Consider the following 18,743-nt stretch of genomic DNA (forward strand, 5'->3'; position numbering starts at 1 on the left):
AGCAGGCCTGCAGGACACGGCCCGCCCTGGCAGCGCCCGTGGCCCTGCCCCTCCGAGCCGGAGGCCCAGACCACCTTGCTCCATTGCCCGCTGGCTCTGCCTCTCTGCCTTCCTCCTCCCCTCCCTGAGAAAGGGCTGGGCGAATGGGCAGCAGTACTCTTAGCCCCACTAACCCAGAAGGCATGGCAACTGGACGGGTGCCCTTATGCCTCTCACTGCTTTGGCCTGGCCAGCTTCTCACCCCTCATCCTCTCTCCCTTCCCACCTTCCCTCTCTCCTCCTCCCCTTTCCCTGCCTTCCCCTTCCTCTCCCCATTCCCCCTTTTCCCCTCCTCTCCCCATCCTCCTCCACTCCCCCTCCCCACCTTCCCCTTTCTCCCCCTTTCTCCTCCCACTTCCCTCTTCCTTCTTTCCCCCTCCCCACCTTCTCCCTCCTCTTCTCCCCCTTCCTCCTCTCCCCCTCCCCTTTCTTCTCTCCCCAGCCTCACCTTCCCCCCTCCTCCTTTTCCTCTCCCCCTCCTCCTCTCTCCTTCTCCACTTCCTTTCCTCCTCATCCCTTCTCCACTTCCCCTCCTCTCCCCCCACCTTCTCCCTCCTCCTCTCCCCCATCCCCACCTTCTGCCTCCTCCTCTCCACTTTCTCCCTCCTCCTCTTCCCTTCTCCACTTTCCCCACCTCCCCCTCCTTCCGTCCCCCTCCCCTTTCTCCTCTCCCCATCCCCACCTTCCCCCTCCTCCTTTCCCATTCCCCTGCCCACCTTCCCCTTCTCTCCCCCTCTCCACCTTCTCCTCTCCCCCTCCTCTTTCCCTTCTTCTCTCCCTCTCCCCTTTCTTCTCTCCCTCTCCCCTTTCTCCTCTCCCTTTTCTCTTTTCCCCCTCCCCCCTTTCTCCTCCCCCTTTCTCCTCTCCCCCTCCTCCCTTCCCCTCCTCCTCTCCCCCTCTCCACCTTCTCCTGCTCTCCCCCCTTCTCCTCCTCTCTCCCTCCTCTCCCCTTTTTTCTCTCCCTGTCCCCTTTCTCCTCTCCCTCTCCCCTTTCCCTTTTCTCCCTCCCCCCTTTCTCCTCCCCTTCTCCTCCCCCCTTCTCCTCTCCCCATCCTCACCTTCCCCCTCCTCCTTTCCCCCTCCCCTCCCCATTCCCCTCCTCCCTTCCCCTTCTCCTTTCCCCCTCCCCACTTTCTCCCTCTTCCTCTCCCCCCTCCACCTTCTCCTCCTCTCCCCCTCTCCCCCTCCTCTCCCCTTTCTCCTCCCCCTTCTCCCTTTTCTCCTCTCCCTCTCCCCTTTCTCCTCTCCCTCTCCCTTCTCCTCTCCCTCTCCCCTTTCTCCTCTCCCTTTCCCTTTCCCTTTTTCCTGTCCCCCTTTCTCCTCCCCCTCTCCCTTTTCTCCTCTCCCTTTCCCCTTTCTCCTCCCCCCTTTCTCCTCTCCCTCTCCCTTCTCCTCTCCCTCTCCCCTTTCTCCTCTCCCTCTCCCCTTTCTCCTCTCCCTCTCCCCTTTCTCCTCTCCCTTTCCCTTCTCCTCTCCCCTTTCTCCTCTCCCTCTCCCCTTTCTCTTTTCCTCCTCCCCCCTTTCTCCTCTCCCCATCCTCACTTTCCCCCTCCTCCTTTCCCCCTCCCCTCCCCATTCCCCCTGCCCACCTTCCCCTTCTCCTCTCCCCCTCCTCTCCCTTCTTCTCTCCCTCTCCCCTTCTCCTCTCCCCTTCCCCTTCTCCTCTCCCCCTCCCCGCCCTCCCATCCCCACCTCCCCGCTCCTCCCTCCTCCCCTTTCCCCCTCCCCCTTGCTCCCCGCTCCCCCTCCCCCCCGGCCCATCCAACGGGGCGTCCATCAAGTAGGCCCCGGCAATTTCCCCGTCCGCAGGGGAGGCCACCCCACCCCCGGCGCGCTCGCTCAGGCGTTGCCCTCGCCCGGCCCCCGGCCCCCCGCGGGCCCCGTCCGCCAGCGGAGGTAAGGCGGCGGAGAAAGAAAGTCCGCCAGAAACCGCTTCCAAAGCAGCGAAAGGCAAAACCCACCGGGGGAGGATGGGCCGGGGCTCCTTCCCCAACCCCTTTCCCTCCCCTTTCCCCCCCACCCCCAGCCGGCTCTGGCATGCCTCACATTTCTTTTTCCCTTTTTGGAAAAGGTGGGGAGGGGAAAAGATGCTTGGGAAAACGGGGGGGGGGATTCTTTTTTTTCCCCCCCTCCCCTGGGCTAAACGAGGTGGGTTTCCTCTCTCTCAAAAAAAGAAAGCGACCGTCAATTAAGAGTTTTTAATTAAACAATGCAGGGAAGCCAGCGGGAGCGGGGGGAGGGACGGGACCGGTTTTTCCATCTTCAGGGAAGAGGGGCGGTTTTGCAAACTTTCTCTTTCGTGCCTTCCCGCGGAGGGGTGGGAGAAAAAGCGATTTGTGCCGAGGGGGGAACGGAATAAAAAGAATTCCGCCATTTTGATGTTTTAAAAAAGAAGTCAAGGCTGTTTTCGGGAGAGCTGGGTGGCCGAGGCCTGCTGCTCCGCCGACCGAGCCGGGGAAGGGCCTGGGCCTGAGAGCCGCCGGTCGGAAATGCAGCAGGAGGGAGTCGGGTTAGCGACGACGAGGGATTTCCCGGCCCAGGTGACAGTCCGGGTAAGAGCCAGCCGAGGGAGGCTCCCGAACGGACCGAGAAAGGAAAAGGACGACGACCACAATACTACTACTACTACTAATACTAATGATGGGATTTGTTCGGCGCTTACTATGTGCCCAGCACCGTCCTAACAGCTGGGTAGTAATGGTGGTATTTAAGCGCTTACTATGTGCCGAGCACTGTCCTAAGCGCTGCATAGTAATGATGGTATTTAAGCGCTTACTATGTGCCAAGCACTGTTCTAAGCGCTGGATACTAATGATGGTATTTGTTAAATGCTTAGTATGTGCCGAGCACTGTCCTAAGTGCTGGATACTAATGATGGTATTTAAGCGCTTACTATGTGCCAAGCACTGTTCTAAGCGCTGGATACTAATGATGGTGTTTGTTAAACGCTTACTATGTGCCGAGCACTGTCCTAAGTGCTGGATACTAATGATGGTATTTGTTCAGCACTATGTGCCCAGCACCGTCCTAAGTGCTGGATACTAATGATGGTATTTGTTCAGCGCTTACTGTGTGCCCAGCACCGTCCTAAGAGCTGGATAGTAATGATGGTATTTAAGCACTTACTATGTGCCGAGCACTGTCCTAAGCGCTGGATACTAATGATGGTATTTGTTCAGCGCTATGTGCCGAGCACTGTCCTAAGCGCTGGATACTAATGATGGTATTTGTTCAGCGCTTACTATGTGCCAAGCACCATCCTAAGAGCTGGATAGTAATGATGGTATTTGTTAAACGCTCTATTGCCGAGCACTGCCCTAAAAGCTGGATAGTAATGATGGTATTGGTTAAGCGCTTACTATGTGCCGAGCACGGTCCTAAAAAGCTGGATAGTAATGATGGTATTTAAGTGCTTACTATATGCTGAGCACTGTTCTAAGAGCTGGATAGTAATGATGGTATTTAAGCACTTACTATGTGCCAAGCACTGTTCTAAGCACTGGATACTAATGATGGTATTAAATGCTCTATGTGCCAAGCACTGCCTTAAGAGCTAGATAGTAATGATGTTATTTGTTAAACGCTTACTATGTGCCGAGCACTGTCCTAAAAGCTGGATAGTAATGATGTTATTTGTTAAGTGCTTACTATGTGCCAAGCACTGTCCTAAGCGCTGGATACTAATGATGGTATTTAAGTGCTTACTATGGGCCGAGCACTGTTCTAAGCTCTGGATAATAATGATGATATTTGTTAAGCGCTTACTATGTGCTAAGCACTGTCCTAAGAGCTGGCTAGTAATGATGTTATTTGTTAAATGCTTACTATGTGCTGAGCACTGTTCTAAGAGCTGGATAGTAATGATGGTATTTAAGTGTTTACTATGTTCTGAGCACTGTCCTAAGAGCTGGATAGTAATGATGATATTTGTTAAGCACTTACTATGTGCTGAGCACTGTTCTAAGCACTGGATAGTAATGATGGTATTAAACGCTCTATGTGCCGAGCGCTGCCTTTAGAGCTGGATAGTAATGATGTTATTTGTTAAATGCTTACTATGTGCTGAGCACTGTCCTAAGCGCTGGATAGTAATGATGGTATTTGTTAAGCACTTACTATATGCTGAGCACTGTTCTAAGAGCTGGATAGTAATGATGGTATTTAAGTGCTTACTATGGGCTGAGCACTGTTCTAAGTGCTGGATAGTAATGAAGGTATTTGTTAAATGCTCTATTGCCAAGCACTGCCCTAAGAGCTGGATAGTAATGATGTTATTTGTTAAACGCCTACTATGTGCCGAGCACTGTCCTAAAAGCAGGATAGTAATGATGGTATTTGTTAAGTGCTTACTATGTGCCAAGCACTGTTCTAAGAGCTGGATAGTAATGATTGTATTTAAGTGCTTACTATGTGCCGAGCACTGTTCTAAGTGCTGGATAGTAATGATGGTATTTGTTAAATGCTCTATTGCTGAGCACTGCCCTAAGAGCTGGATAGTAATGGTGGTATTTGTTAAGCGCTTACTATGTGCCGAGCACTGTCCTAAAAGCTGGATAGTAATGATGGTATTAAAGTGCTTACTATATGCTAAGCACTGTCCTAAGAGCTGGATAGTAATGATGGTATTTGTTAAACACTTACTATATGCTGAGCACTGTTCTAAGCGCTGGATAGTAATGATGGTATTAAGCACGTACTATGTGCCGAGCACTGTTCTAAGCACTGGATAGTAATGATGGTATTAAACGCTCTATGTGCCGAGCACTACCTTAAGAGCTGGATAGTAATGATGTTATTTGCTAAATGCTTACTATGTGCTGAGCACTGTCCTAAAAGCTGGATAGTAATGATGGTATTTGTTAAGCACTTACTATACGCCGAGCACTGTTCTAAGAGCTGGATAGTAATGATGGTATTTGTTAAACGCTCTATTGCAAAGCACTGCCCTAAGAGCTGGATAGTATGATGGTATTTGTTAAGCGCTTACTATGTGCCAAACACTGTCCTAAAAACTGGATAGTAATGATGGTATTTAAGTGCTTACTATATGCTGAGCACTGTTCTAAGAGCTGGAGAGTAATGATGGTATTTAAGTGATTATTATATGCTGAGCACTGTCCCAAGAGCTGGATAGTAATGATGGTATTTGTTAAACACTTACTATATGCCGAGCACTGTTCTAAGTGCTGGATAGTAATGATGGTATTTGTTAAGCACTTACTATGTGCTGAGCACTGTTCTAAGCACTGGATAGTAATGATGGTATTAAACGCTCTATGTGCTGAGCGCTGCCTTAAGAGCTGGATAGCAATGATGTTATTTGTTAAATGCTTACTATGTGCTGAGCACTGTCTTAAAAGCTGGATAGTAATGATGGTATTTGTTAAGCTCTTACTATACGCCAAGCACTGTTCTAAGAGCTGGATAGTAATGATGGTATTTAAGTGCTTACTATGTGCCGAGCATTGTTCTAAGTGCTGGATAGTAATGATGGTATTTGTTAAGCGCTTACTATGTGCCAAACACTGTCCTAAAAACTGGATAGTAATGATGGTATTTAAGTGCTTACTATATGCTGAGCACTGTTCTATGAGCTGGAGAGTAATGATGGTATTTAAGTGCTTACAATATGCCGAGCACTGTTCTAAGAGCTGGAGAGTAATAATGGTATTTAAATGCTTACTATATGCTGAGCACTGTTCTAAGTGCTGGATAGTAATGATGGTATTTGTTAAGTGCTTACTATGTGCCCAGCACTGTCCTAAGCGCTGGCTAGTAATGATGGTATTTAAGTGCTTACTGTATGCTAAGCACTGTTCTAAGAGCTGGATAGTAATGATGGTATTTAAGCACTTACTATGTGCCGAGCACTGTTCGAAGTGCTAGATAATAATGATGGTATTTGTTAAGCGCTTACTATGTGCCCAGCACTGTCCTAAGCGCTGGATAGTAATGATGGTATTTAAGTGCTTACTATGTGCCAAGCACTGTTCTAAGCACTGGGATAGATACAAGGTAATCAGGTTGTCCCACTTGGGGCTCACGGTCTAAATCCCCATTTTACAGATGAGGGAACTGAGGCACAGAGAAGTGAAGTGAGTTGCCCCAAGTCACACAGCTGACAAGTGGCAGAGCTGGGATTAGAACCCATGACCTCTGACTCTCCAGCCTGGGCTCTTTCCACCGAGCCACGCTGCTTCTCTAACTAAATCCCGCCAAGATAATAATAATAATAATGATGATAATAATGATGGTATTTGTTAAGCGCTTACTATGGGCCTAGCACTGTTCTAAGCACTGGATACAATAATAATAATAATAATAATAATAATAATAATGGAATTGAAGTGCTTACTATGTGCAAAGCACTGTTCTAAGCTCTGGGGGGATACAAGGTGATCAGGTTGTCCCACGTGGGGATCACAGTCTTCATCCCCATTTTCCAGATGAGGTAACTGAGGCCCACAGAAGTGAAGTGGCGTGCCCAAAGTCACATAGCTGATAAGTGGTGGGGCCGGGATTAGAACCCACAATCTCTGACTCTCAAGCCTGGGCTCTTGCCTCTAATAATAATGATGATGATAATAATAATAATAATAATAATAATAATAATAATAATAACAATAATAATAATGGCATTTGTTAAGCACTTATTATGTGCAAAGCACTGTTCTAAGCGCTGGGGGGGTTAGAAGGTGATCAGGTTGGCCCACGGGGGGCACATAGTCAATTCCCATTTGACAGATGAGGGAACTGCGGCCCAGAGAAGTGAAGTGCCTTGCCCCAAATCACACAGCTACAAGCGGCGGAGCCGGGATTCGAACCCATGACCTCTGACTCCCAAGCCCGGGCTCCTTCCACTGAGCCATGCTGCTTCTGGTTTGGAATATTTCCCTGGAGGGAGGGGGATGGACAGGGGGAGGATTTGGGGACCCCTCCGTACCATATTTATTTTATTTGTACGTATTCTATTTATTTTATTTATTTATTTATTACTACCCCTTGCCAACCTTCACCCCAAAACATTATATATATAGTCGTATATATTGAGCACTTACTGTGTGCAGAGTGTACTGTGTGCGGAGCACTGTACTAAGCGCTTGGGAAGTACATATAGAGACAGTCCCTACCCAGCAATTCATTCATTCATTCATTCAATCGTATTTATTGAGCACTTACTGTGTGCGGAGCACTGTACTAAGCGCTTGGGAAGTACAAATAGAGAAAGTCCCTACCCAGCAATTCATTCATTCATTCATTCATTCAATTGTATTTATTGAGCGCTTACTGTGTGCGGAGCACTGTACTAAGCGCTTGGGAAGTACATATAGAGACGGTCCCTACCCAGCAATTCATTCATTCATTCATTCAATCGTATTTATTGAGAGCTTACTGTGCGCGGAGCACTGTACTAAGCGCTTGGGAAGCACATATAGAGGCGGTCCCTACCCAGCAATTCATTCATTCACTCAATCATATTTATTGAGCGCTTACTGTGTGCGGAGCACTGTACTAAGCACTTGGGAAGTACATATAGAGAAGGTCCCTACCCAGCAATTCATTCATTCATTCAATCGTATTTGTTGAGCGCTTACTGTGTGCGGAGCACTGTACTAAGCGCTTGGCAAGTACATATAGAGACGGTCCCTACCCAGCAACGGGCTCACAGTCTAGAAGGGGTAGACAGACAACAAAACATATGGACGGGTGTCAAGTCGTCAGAATAAATGGAATTAAAGCTAAATAATAATAATGACAAGTATTAAGCGCTTACTATGTGCTAAGCACTGTTTATCCTGGCTCCGCCAATTGTCAGCTGTGTGACTTTGGGCAAGTCACTTCGCTTCTCTGGGCCTCAGTTCCCTCATCTGGAAAATGGGGATTAAGACTGTGAGCCCCCCGTGGGACAACCTGATCACCTTGCATCCCCCCCAGCGCTTAGAACAGTGCTTTGCACATAGTAAGTGCTTAACAAATACCATCATTATTATTGAGCCCGCCGTGGGACAATCTGATCACTTTGTAACCTCCCCAGCGCTTAGAACAGTACTTTGCACATAGTAAGCGCTTAATAAATGTCATTATTATTATTATTATTATTCTAAGTGCTGGGGAGGTTACAAGGTGATCAGGTTGTCCCACAGCGGGCTCGCAGTCTTCATCCCCATTTTACAGATGAGGGAACTGAGGCCCAGAGAAGTGAAGTGACTTGCCCAAAGTCACACAGCTGACAAGTGGCGGAGCCGGGATTTGAACCCATAACCTCGGACTCCAAAGCCCAGGCTCTTTCCGCTGAGCCACGCTGCTCCTCTACGTTAACAAGATAGAATAGTAAATGTGTACAAGTAAAATAAATCGAGTAATAAATCTGTACAAACATATATAGCAGCTGTGGCCAACCTATGTCTGTTATATCGTGTTGTACTCTCCCAAGCGCTTAATACAGTGCTCGGCGCACAGTAAGCGCTCAATAAATACGATTAATTGGTGCCGCAGACACCCCCCTATCCCCGCAGAGTTGCCCACAAAGATTTTTTTATCATGAAGGCACTGTAAGTAGGTACTGGAGCAGTTAATAATACCTATGGTATTTAAGTGCTAGACTGTGAGCCCACTGTTGAGTAGGGACCGTCTCTATATGTTGCCAACTTGTACCTCCCAAGCGCTTAGTACAGTGCTCTGCACACAGTAAGCGCTCAATAAATGTGAATGAATGAATGAATGAACTTCTCTATGCCTCAGTTTCCTCAACTGTAAAACAGGGATTAAATTCATTCATTCATTCAATCGTGTTTATTGAGCACTTACTGTGTGCGGAGCACTGTACTAAGCGCTTGGGAACTACAAGTTGGCAACCTGTAGAGACGGTCCCCACCCAACAGCGGGCTCACCGTCTAGAAGGGGGAGACGGACAACAAAACAAAACCTGTAGACAGGTGTCAAAATCGTCAGAATTCGTTCATTCATTCAGTCGTATTTATTGAGTGCTTACTGTGTGCAGAGCACTGTACTAAGAACTTGGGAAGTACAATCAATCAATTGTATTTATTGAGCGCTTACTGTGTGCGGAGCACTGTACTAAGCGCTTGGGAAGTACAAGTCGACAACATATAGAAACGGTCCCTACCCAACAGCGGGCTCACAGTCTAGAAGGGGGAGACGGACAACAAAACAAAACCTGTCAACAGGTGTCAAAATCGTCAGAATTCGTTCATTCAATCGTATTTATTGAGCACTTACTGTGTGCAGAGCACTGTGCTAAGCGCTTGGGAAGTACAAGTTGGCAACATATAGAGACGGTCCCTACCCAACAGCAGGCTCACAGTCTAGAAGGGGGAGCCGGACAACAAAACAAAACCTGTAGACAGGTGTCAAAATCGACAGAATTCATTCATTCATTCATTCACTCAATCGTATTTATTGAGCACTTACTGCGTGCAGAGCACTGTGCTAAGCGCTTGGGAAGTACAAGTTGGCAACATCTAGAGACGGTCCCTACCCAGCAGCAGGCTCACAGTCTAGAAGGGTCAGAATAAATAGAACTATAGCTCTATGGGCATCATTATACCAAAATAAATAGAACAGTAAACATGTACAAGTAAAATAGAGTAATAAATCTGTACAAATATATACAAGTGCTGTGGGGAGGGGAAGGAGGGAGGGCAGAGGGGGAGATGGGGAGGAGGAGAGGAAAAAGGGGGCTCAATCTGGGAATCAATCAATCGTATTTATTGAGCACTTACCGTGTGCAGAGCACTGTACTAAGCACTTGGGAAGTACAAGTCAGCAACATGTAGAGACGGTCCCTACCCAACAGTGGGCTCACAGTCTACTTCCTCCTAGACTGTGAGCCCTATGTGGGACAGGGACTGAATCAGCAGGGATTATATTTTATCTATTCCAGTGCTTAGTACAGCGCTTTGCACGTAGTAAGTGATTAATAAATGCCGTTATTATCAGTATTACCTTGGGACAGACTGACCGAAAGAAGCGTGAGAGAGATTACAGGCATGCAATCTCTGTTGTGTTCGGCCAGTCTATCTCGGCCAGGGATGTAAATTAAGCACTTAGAACAGTGCTTTCCACACAGTCAGCGCTCAGTAATTATGATTAATAATAATAACGATAATAATAATAATAACCTCCTCCCTTTAAAGCCCAACTAGTGTCTCCTGCCGGATGGGACTGGGCGTTGCCCTTTGTCTTCCATGGAGAAATCAGACGGATGCAACGTGTGACAGAACTGTCCCGTTCCTAAAGAGGTAAAAGCGGCAGTCACCTGTTCCACATCCCCTGAACGAAATCGGTTCCCTTCCTCTTTTGGAGGCCAGGCAGGGGACCTTGCCGGGGTCTCGGTGAACTGTATTTACTGAGCACCTACTGTGTGTCGAGCACTGTACTAAGCGTGGGGGAGAGTGCCATACAACAGAGTTGGCAGACACATTTCCTGCCTACAGTGTTCTTACAGTCTTGAGGGGGTGTCTGCTTCCGGCTTAGACGAAAGCTTTCGGTCTAGTAGGAGGTGTCTGTTCCTGTCTTAGACGTCTGAGGAGAGCTTACAGTCTAGAGGGGGTGTCCTTTCCGGCTTAGATGTCTGAGGAAAATTTACCGTCTGAAAGGGGGTGTCTGTTCCTGTCTTAGACGTCTGAGGAAAATTTACCGTCTAGAAGGGGGTGTCTGTTCCCGTCTTAGACGTCTGAGGAGAGCTTACAGTCTAGAGGGGGGTGTCTGTTCCTGTTTTAGACGTCTGAGGAGAGCTTACAGTCTAGAGGGGGGTGTCTGTTCCTGTCTTAGACGTCTGAGGAGAGCTTACAGTCTAGAGGGGGTGTCCTTTCAGGCTTAGACGTCTGAGGAAAGTTTACAGTCTAAAATGGGGTGTCTGTTCCTGTCTTAGACATCTGAAGAGAGCTTACAGTCTGACCTGGGTATCTGTTCCTGTCTTAGACGTCTGAGGAGATCTTACAGTCTAGAGGGAGGTGTCTGTTCCTGTTTTAGACGTCTGAGGAGATCTTACAGTCTAGAGGGGGGTGTCTGTTCCTGTCTTAGACGTCTGAGGAGAGCTTACAGTCTAGAGGGGGTGTCCTTACTGGCTTAGACGTCTGAGGAAAGTTTACAGTCTGGAAGGGGGTGTCTGTTCCTGTCTTAGACGTCTGAGGAGAGCATACAGTCTAGAGGGGGTGTCCTTACCGGCTTAGACGTCTGAGAAAAGTTTACAGTCTGGAAGGGGGTGTCTGTTCCTGTCTTAGACGTCTGAGGAGAGCTTACAGTCTAGAGGGGGGTGTCCTTACTGGCTTAGACGTCTGAGGAAAGTTTAGAGTCTGGAAGGGGGTGTCTGTTCCTGTATTAGACGTCTGAGGAGAGCTTACAGTCTAGAGGGGGGTGTCCTTACTGGCTTAGACGTCTGAGGAAAGTTTACAGTCTGGAAGGGGGTGTCTGTTCCTGTGTTAGACGTCTGAGGAGAGCTTACAGTCTAGAGAGGGTGTCCTTTCTGGCTTAGATGTCTGAGGAGAGCTTACAGTCCAGAGGGGGGTGTCTGTTCCTGTCTTAGACGTCTGAGGAGAGCTTACAGTCTAGAGGGGATGTCCTTACTGGCTTAGACGTCTGAGGTGAGCTTACAGTCTAGAGGGGGGTGTCTGTTCCTGTCTTAGACGTCTGAGGAGAGCTTACAGTCTAGGGGGGTGTCCTTTCCAGTTTAGACGTCTGAGGAAAGTTTACAGTCTAAAAGGGGGTGTCTGTTCCTGTCTTAGACATCTGAGGAGAGCTTACAGTCTAGAGGGGGTGTCCTTACCGGCTTAGACGTCTGAGAAAAGTTTACAGTCTGGAAGGGGGTGTCTGTTCCTGTCTTAGACGTCTGAGGAGAGCTTACAGTCTAGAGGGGGGTGTCCTTACTGGCTTAGACGTCTGAGGAAAGTTTACAGTCTGGAAGGGGGTGTCTGTTCCTGTATTAGACGTCTGAGGAGAGCTTACAGTCTAGAGGGGATGTCCTTACTGGCTTAAACGTCTGAGGTGAGCTTACAGTCTAGAGGGGGGTGTCTGTTCCTGTCTTAGACATCTGAGGAGAGCTTACAGTCTAGGGGGGTGTCCTTTCCAGTTTAGACATCTGAGGAAAGTTTACAGTCTAAAAGGGGGTGTCTGTTCCTGTCTTAGACGTCTGAGGAGAGCTTACAGTCTAGAGGGGGTGTCCTTACCGGCTTAGACGTCTGAGGAAAGTTTACAGTCTGGAAGGGGGTGTCTGTTCCTGTATTAGACGTCTGAGGAGAGCTTACAGTCTAGAGAGGGTGTCCTTTCCGGCTTAGATGTCTGAGGAGAGCTTACAGTCCAGAGGGGGGTGTCTGTTCCTGTCTTAGACATCTGAGGAGAGCTTACAGTCTAGAGGGGATGTCCTTACTGGCTTAGACGTCTGAGGTGAGCTTACAGTCTAGAGGGGGGTGTCTGTTCCTGTCTTAGACGTCTGAGGAGAGCTTACAGTCTAGAGGGGGTGTCTGTTCCTGTTTTAGACGTCTGAGGAGAGCTTACAGTCTAGAGGGGGGTGTCTGTTCCTGTTTTAGACGTCTGAGGAGAGCTTACAGTCTAGAGGGGGGTGTCTGTTCCTGTCTTAGACGTCTAAGGAGAGCTTACAGTCTAAAAGGGGGTGTCTGTTCCTGTCTTAGACGTCTGAGGAGAGCTTACAGTCTAGAGAGGGTGTCCTTTCTGGCTTAGACGTCTGAGGAGAGCTTACAGTCTGGAGGGCCTACTGAGAGCTCAAGGCCCTACTGAGAGCTCACCTCCTCCAGGAGGCCTTCCCAGACTGAGCCCCTTCCTTCCTCTCCCCCTCCTCCCCCCCTCCATCCCCCCCACCTTACCTCCTTCCCTTTCCCACAGCACCTGTGTATATGTATATATGTTTGTACGGATTTATTACTCTATTTTACTTGTACATATTTATTCTATTTCATTCTGTTAATATGTTTTGTTTTGTTGTCTGTCTCACCCTTCTAGACTGTGAGCCCACTGTTGGGTAGGGACCGTCTCTATATGTTGCCAACTTGTACTTCCCAAGTGCTTAGTACAGTGCTCTGCACACAGTAAGCGCTCAATAAATACGATTGAATGAATGAATGAATGAGGGGGTGTCTGTTCCTGTCTTAGACGTCTGAGGAGAGCTTACAGTCTAGAGGGGAGTGTCTGTTCCTGTCTTAGACGTCTGAGGAGAGCTTACAGTCTAGCGGGGGGTGTCTGTTCCTGTCTTAGACGTCTGAGGAGAGCTTACAGTCGAACGGGGGGTGTCTGTTCCTATCTTAGACGTCTGAGGAGAGCTTACAGTCTAGCAGGGGGTGTCTGTTCCTGTCTTAGACGTCTGAAGAGAGCTTACAGTCTAGAGGGGGTGTCTGTGCCTGGGCATCCCCTGGCAGATGTGTCCGCTGCCCTCCCCCATCCCGCCCCCAAGCCTGCTGCCTGGCCAGACGAGTCATCTACGGCTCTCCTAGGAGCCTCGTAACCCGGGGCGGTAGAGCAGGGGTTGGGAGGGCCCTGGGATTAGCTCCAGCATTCCCCAAAATGTTAGGGAAAGGAAGCTCGGGTGGGCAACCCTGTATCCCAAGCAGAGGAGTGATGCAGAGTTGCTCAGACTGAAGTCTCCACAGGCTTCCCATCCCCCTGAGCATTGTTGCCCACGCCCCGGCCTGTGGCGGCGGGGGAGAGGGAGAGAGAGGTCTGGGAAGCAGAAGGGCCCCAAGCCAGCGAGGTTGGCCAACGGGGGTGACTGGGAGGGCCGGACGGGGCCCGTGGCTCGAGTGCGCACACAAATGACCCGTGCTGGGCCGTTTCGTTTATCGTCGGCCTGTGGCAGTCGGCGCTTCTGCCTCTGATCGCCGATCCTCTCGAAGCGTCCGCTCGACTGGCGTCACTCTTCTCTTAATTGCAGTGCACGGGGCTGGCCCGCCTGCCGCAGTTGTCTCCCCGTTTTCGGCCGGGGTGCCGGCTTACCGGATCCTCGCCACAAACCCCCTCGCCGCCATCGTCGCCTTTGCCTTCCGCGCCATGGCTACCAGCTCGTCGCCATTGTCTTCACCGTCACCATCTTCACCATTTTCTTCACCACCTCATCACCATAGCCTTCTCCTCCACCTCACCGCCTTTTGTCTCCTCCACCTCCACCGCCGTCTTCGCCGTTGTCTCCGCCACCTCCACCGCCGTCTTCTCCCTCGTCTTCTCCACCGCCATCTTCGCCATCATCTTCATCGTCGCCTTCTCCATCACCACCCGTTCCACCGTGGCTGGCACAGAGCGGCCGTGCTCCCCTCCTTGCCCTCCTGCCGAGGCGGAGGCAGCGTGGTCTGGAGGAAAAGACGGGGCGGTAGGACCTGGGAAATGTGGGTTCTACATCCAGTGCTGGGAAAATCCCTCCCTCCCTCTGGGCCTCAGTTTTTCATCTCAAAATTGGGGATGATTAATAATATCTGCCTCTCCTTCCCCCTTAGGGATACCGTGAGGGTGCCATGAGAAAAATGATGTGCTAGCCCTCTGGAAAAATAAAAATGCTATATGAATTCAAGGTAGTATCATTAGCATTATTATTATTATGGCACGGGACTGTCATAACGTAACGCAGCCGTGGTTCACAGGCCAGGATGTCAATGGAGAGGTATGGCGAACAACAGAGACCAGGCCGAGGCACATGTAGGATGATCTTACCCTAGAGGAATGACTCTTTCCTGTCAGATAGGAGCGATGACGTGAGTTGGAATTGAGGCAGGAGGCACCGCGGGGGGTTAGAGGGATGTCTACATAGTGTAGGGGTGGCCTTGGGCGGTTGAAGGAGCGGGGAGAGGGGCTTGGAGGCTCAATAAGGGGAGAAGGCATGTGGGGGTGGAATCCTGTGTGGGGATTTGAAAACTAGTGAGGATGTGTGTGGATGTTTGAGCCCAGGGAGCAGGGGGTCTGTAGCGTCCAGTGCACTGGGAGTGTCCCCAGGCCTTGGTGGGCCAAACTGAGGTGAGAAGATGATCAAAGCCTTGGGACTGTTTTGGGGGATGAGTCCGGGGGTGGTGATGAGGCTGAGGAGGTCGGGGAGGAGTGGACCCCATGAGCATGGAGGCACTTCCACTGTCAGGACAGGGCAGTCTGTGTGCCCGGGACCCAGCCTGCCGGAGCCGGCAACGAGGAGGGGGCGAGGGGGACTGGACCTCCTCGTTCTGCTCGGCCCAGTCCACGGGGGCCGGGGGACTCAAAATCACGGGCCCACCAGAGCAGGTTGGCTCACCAGGTCGCAGCGGGAAGGGTCGCGGAGACGGCTTGGTGCCAAGCTGGGGAGCGGAAGGGGAAGCCGGAGATTTGCCCAGCAAATCCTCCTGGAGGCAATCAGTCCGTGGCTAATACAGAGTTGGCAGAGGCGAGGGCCAACGCGGCCAGTCAGGCCCGTGGAGATGTTGAAGCTGGGGAGCAGCTTGCTCTGGGTTGGCTTCAAGATGAGGATTCTCAGCTTCTGTTTGATTTCCTTTCTGGGAGTCCCCCTCAGGCTCTTCTCCCCTGCCTGGCATCCCGGCTGTCCTCACCTCCGCAGCCCCTCCCCTGCCCCACATCTGCCGCCCTGCCACCTCGCCCCCCGACCCCCGCCGACCTTTCCCGGTGCTGATGGGCACGAGTGGCTGTGTGCAGGTTGCCCTCGGGGACCGGGTCCGGGCATGGACGGGAGCGTGGAGCTGGAGGTGCTGAGGACCCCCCAGGGGCCCGGGGAGGTCAGCGTCCACCTGGTGGGCAGCGATAACGCCGGGCCGACCCCCCACCTGCCGGCCACCGCCTTCATCATTCCAGGTGCCCGCCACGTCCGGTGCCACGAACCCGCCTGTCGCATCCTGCCTGCCAAGCAGGCCACGGTCCCGCCTGCTCTGTCTGCCTGACGCATCCCGCCTGTCGTGTTGCGTGCCCCGCGCCTCGGCCCTGCCTGTTGCGTCCCGTGCCACGGCCCTGCCTGCCTTGCCCCGCCTGCTTTGGGCCTAAAACATGGGTGGGAGAGTTGGGTCACCGGCCTCGGAAATGGCTGAGGGGCGGGATCGTCGGTGCCACTTGGTCCCCCTGGCCCCCGCGGGGCGAGGACTGCTGGGGTCGGGGCGGGGGGGACCTAGAGAAAGGTACCGCTGAAACACTGGCCCTTATAATAATAATAATAACGGCATTTATCAAGTGCTTACTATGTGCAAAGCACTGTTTTAAGCGCTGGGGAGGATACAAGGTGATCAGGTTGTCCTACAGGGGGCTCACAGTCTTCATCCCTATTGTACAGAAGAGGGAACTGAGGCACAGAGAAATGAAGTGACTTGCCCAAAGTCACACAGCTGACAACTGGCAGAGCCGGGATTTGAACCCATGACCTCTGGCTCCAAAGCCTGGGCTCTTTCCACCGAGCCACGCTGCTTCTGTTTCTACTCCTGCCCCCTCCTCTCCCGGAGAGGCCGCTGACCCCCAGCCTTCCCAGCAACAAACCTGCTGCCCCCATCCCCGCCATCTGAACCATCCTTTCCAGTCGCTCAGTACAGTGCTCTGCGCACAGTAAGCGCTCAATACGATTGAATGAATGAATCCCAGCCCCACCCCATTGGCTTCATCGTTCCCCAGCCCCGCCTCGGCCTCCGGCTCTGCGGGCCCAACTGTTGCCCCCTCCCACTCTGCCGGGACAGGCGGAGCGGTTGCGTCCGTGGCTCAGTGGAAAGAGCCTGGGCTTTGGAGTCGGAGATCATGGGTTCAAATCCCGGCTGCGCCAAATGTCAGCTGTGTGACCTTGGGCAAGTCACTTCTCTGGGCCTCAGTTCCCTCGTCTGTAAAACGGGGATTAAGGCCGTGAGCCCCCCGCGGGACAGCCTGATCACCTTGTAACCTCCCCAGCGATTGGAACGGTGCTTTGCACGTAGTAAGTGCTTAATAAATGTTATCATTATTATTATTATCCAAGGGATGTGGGGGGCCTAGTTGGCTCAAGGCAGCCCACCTGCCCTGCTTGGCACCGTTGGGGCCCGGGAAGGAGAAGGCCGGGCCACTCCTTAGGGTCAAGGGTCAGCAACGTGGCTGGGCTCCAGGGGCTGTGGGGAGAACAGGAGGCCCTGGACCAGCTCAGCAGGAGCCTCCTCCTCCTCCCCACCTCCGTCTGTCTGTCCGTCCATCCTGCCCTCAGCGAACCCGGCCGCCATCGCCCTCCCCACCGGCCCCGTGGAGATCCAGCGGTTTCCCCGCGAGCCCCCGAGGGGCCCGGGGCCGGAGAGGCCACAGCGGCTCCCTGGGAGCGAGCCCGTCACGGCCACCGTGATCCCCCAGGTCGGAGGGGCGCAGGCCGGCAGCACGGTCCGTGTGCTCGACTGGAAGGACGGCCTGGCCACCCTGCCGGGAAGCAGCCTGCGGGTGAGTTCGGGGGCTGGGGAAAGGCCCGCGGGAAGAGGGATCGGGGACACGGGGACCGGGAGGGAGCTCCTTGAGGTCGAGGAACCTCTCTTCCGACTCTATTGTACTTTCCTAAGCGCTTAGTACTGTGCTCTGCACGTGGTTGTTTTGTTGTCCGTCTCCCCCTTCTAGACTGTGAGCCCGTTGTTGGGTAGGGGCCGTTCTCACAGTAGGTGCTCAATAAATACGATTGGAGGAATGAACGGTAAGCGTTCGATAAATGCCCTTGATTGATGGAGGGTGGGGTGGAGATGGAGGGTGGGGTGGACTGGGGGAGAGGGAGAGTGAAAGGACTAGGGGAGACAGAGACGGGGCAACAATCGTATTTATTGAGCGCTTACTGTGTGCAGAGCGCTGTACTGAGCTCTTGGGAAGTACAAGTTGGCAACATATAGAGATGGTCCCTACCCAACAGTGGGCGACGGGCGGGTGAGGGCTGGGGGAGATGGAGAGGAGGAGCGGGTGGGCTGGGGGAGATGGGAAGGGGGAGATGGGTCTTCCTGCCTTCTTCCCACCTTCATCCATCCAGGTTCCCGGCCCACCCCCCGGCCTCTCCCACTCCCTGCATCCCCCTCCCCTGAGTCTCTCCCCACTCCCTGCACTTATTCAATTCATTGTCGTATTTATTGAGCTCTTACTGTGTGCAGAGCACTGTACTAAGCTGCATTCCCCCTCCCCGCTTTCCCCACTCCCCGCACCTCCCCTGCCGGCATCTCCCTGGAACGTCACTGTTGCCTGTTGTATTGTACCTTCCCAAGCGCTTAGTACAGCGCTCCACACACGGTAAGCGCTCAACAAATACGATTGAATGAATGAATGAATGAAGGTCCCCCGCCCGACCCCTCTCTGTTCTCTGTCTCCCCGGCTCCCGGCCTTCCCCGACCCCCGGGGACAGGCCTCAGCCTGCTCTGCTCTTTTCCCTTCCTGCAGCTCCGGATCAACGAGTTTGGGACCCTGAAGGTGGTCAGTGCGGACAGACTAGCAGGCCCAGAGCCCGTGACGGAGGCGTCTCCAGCCAAGGAGGGGGTCCCCGCCGAGCACGGTAGCCCCTCTCCTCCTCCAAATTTTCCCCTCTCCCCACCGCGGCTCGCCATTTCCGGGGATCGAGGGTCTTCCTCTCTGCCCGCGTGAGCCTGGAAGCAGAGGTGGGACTGGAGGGGTGGGAATTCAGCCCTGGAGCTCCTCTGTGGTAGACCTGGACACCCCCATTTCCAATTCCTCTCCATATCCAGCCTCTTGAGCCATCCCACCCTCTTCTTTCTTAGTACAATGCTCTGCATGCAGTAAGCGCTCAA

At 52.1% G+C, this 18,743-nt stretch overlaps 1 protein-coding gene across 1 annotated transcript in view; it reads left to right on the forward strand.

Moving 5' to 3' along the window:
* Nucleotides 1-1,894: 1,894 nt before the first annotated feature.
* Nucleotides 1,895-18,743, forward strand: part of L3MBTL1 (L3MBTL histone methyl-lysine binding protein 1) — a 52,765-nt gene continuing 35,916 nt past the window's right edge. Inside the window, exons 1-6 of the mRNA XM_038750195.1 lie at nt 1,895-1,935; nt 2,432-2,591; nt 10,197-10,301; nt 15,676-15,831; nt 17,186-17,409; nt 18,379-18,490. Coding sequence (XP_038606123.1) covers nt 15,702-15,831; nt 17,186-17,409; nt 18,379-18,490 — 466 coding nt within the window. The 5' untranslated portion in view covers nt 1,895-1,935; nt 2,432-2,591; nt 10,197-10,301; nt 15,676-15,701. The remainder of the gene's footprint in view (nt 1,936-2,431; nt 2,592-10,196; nt 10,302-15,675; nt 15,832-17,185; nt 17,410-18,378; nt 18,491-18,743) is intronic.

The sequence above is a fragment of the Tachyglossus aculeatus genome, chromosome 8 (assembly GCF_015852505.1).
Source record: "Tachyglossus aculeatus isolate mTacAcu1 chromosome 8, mTacAcu1.pri, whole genome shotgun sequence".
NCBI lineage: Eukaryota > Metazoa > Chordata > Mammalia > Monotremata > Tachyglossidae > Tachyglossus > Tachyglossus aculeatus.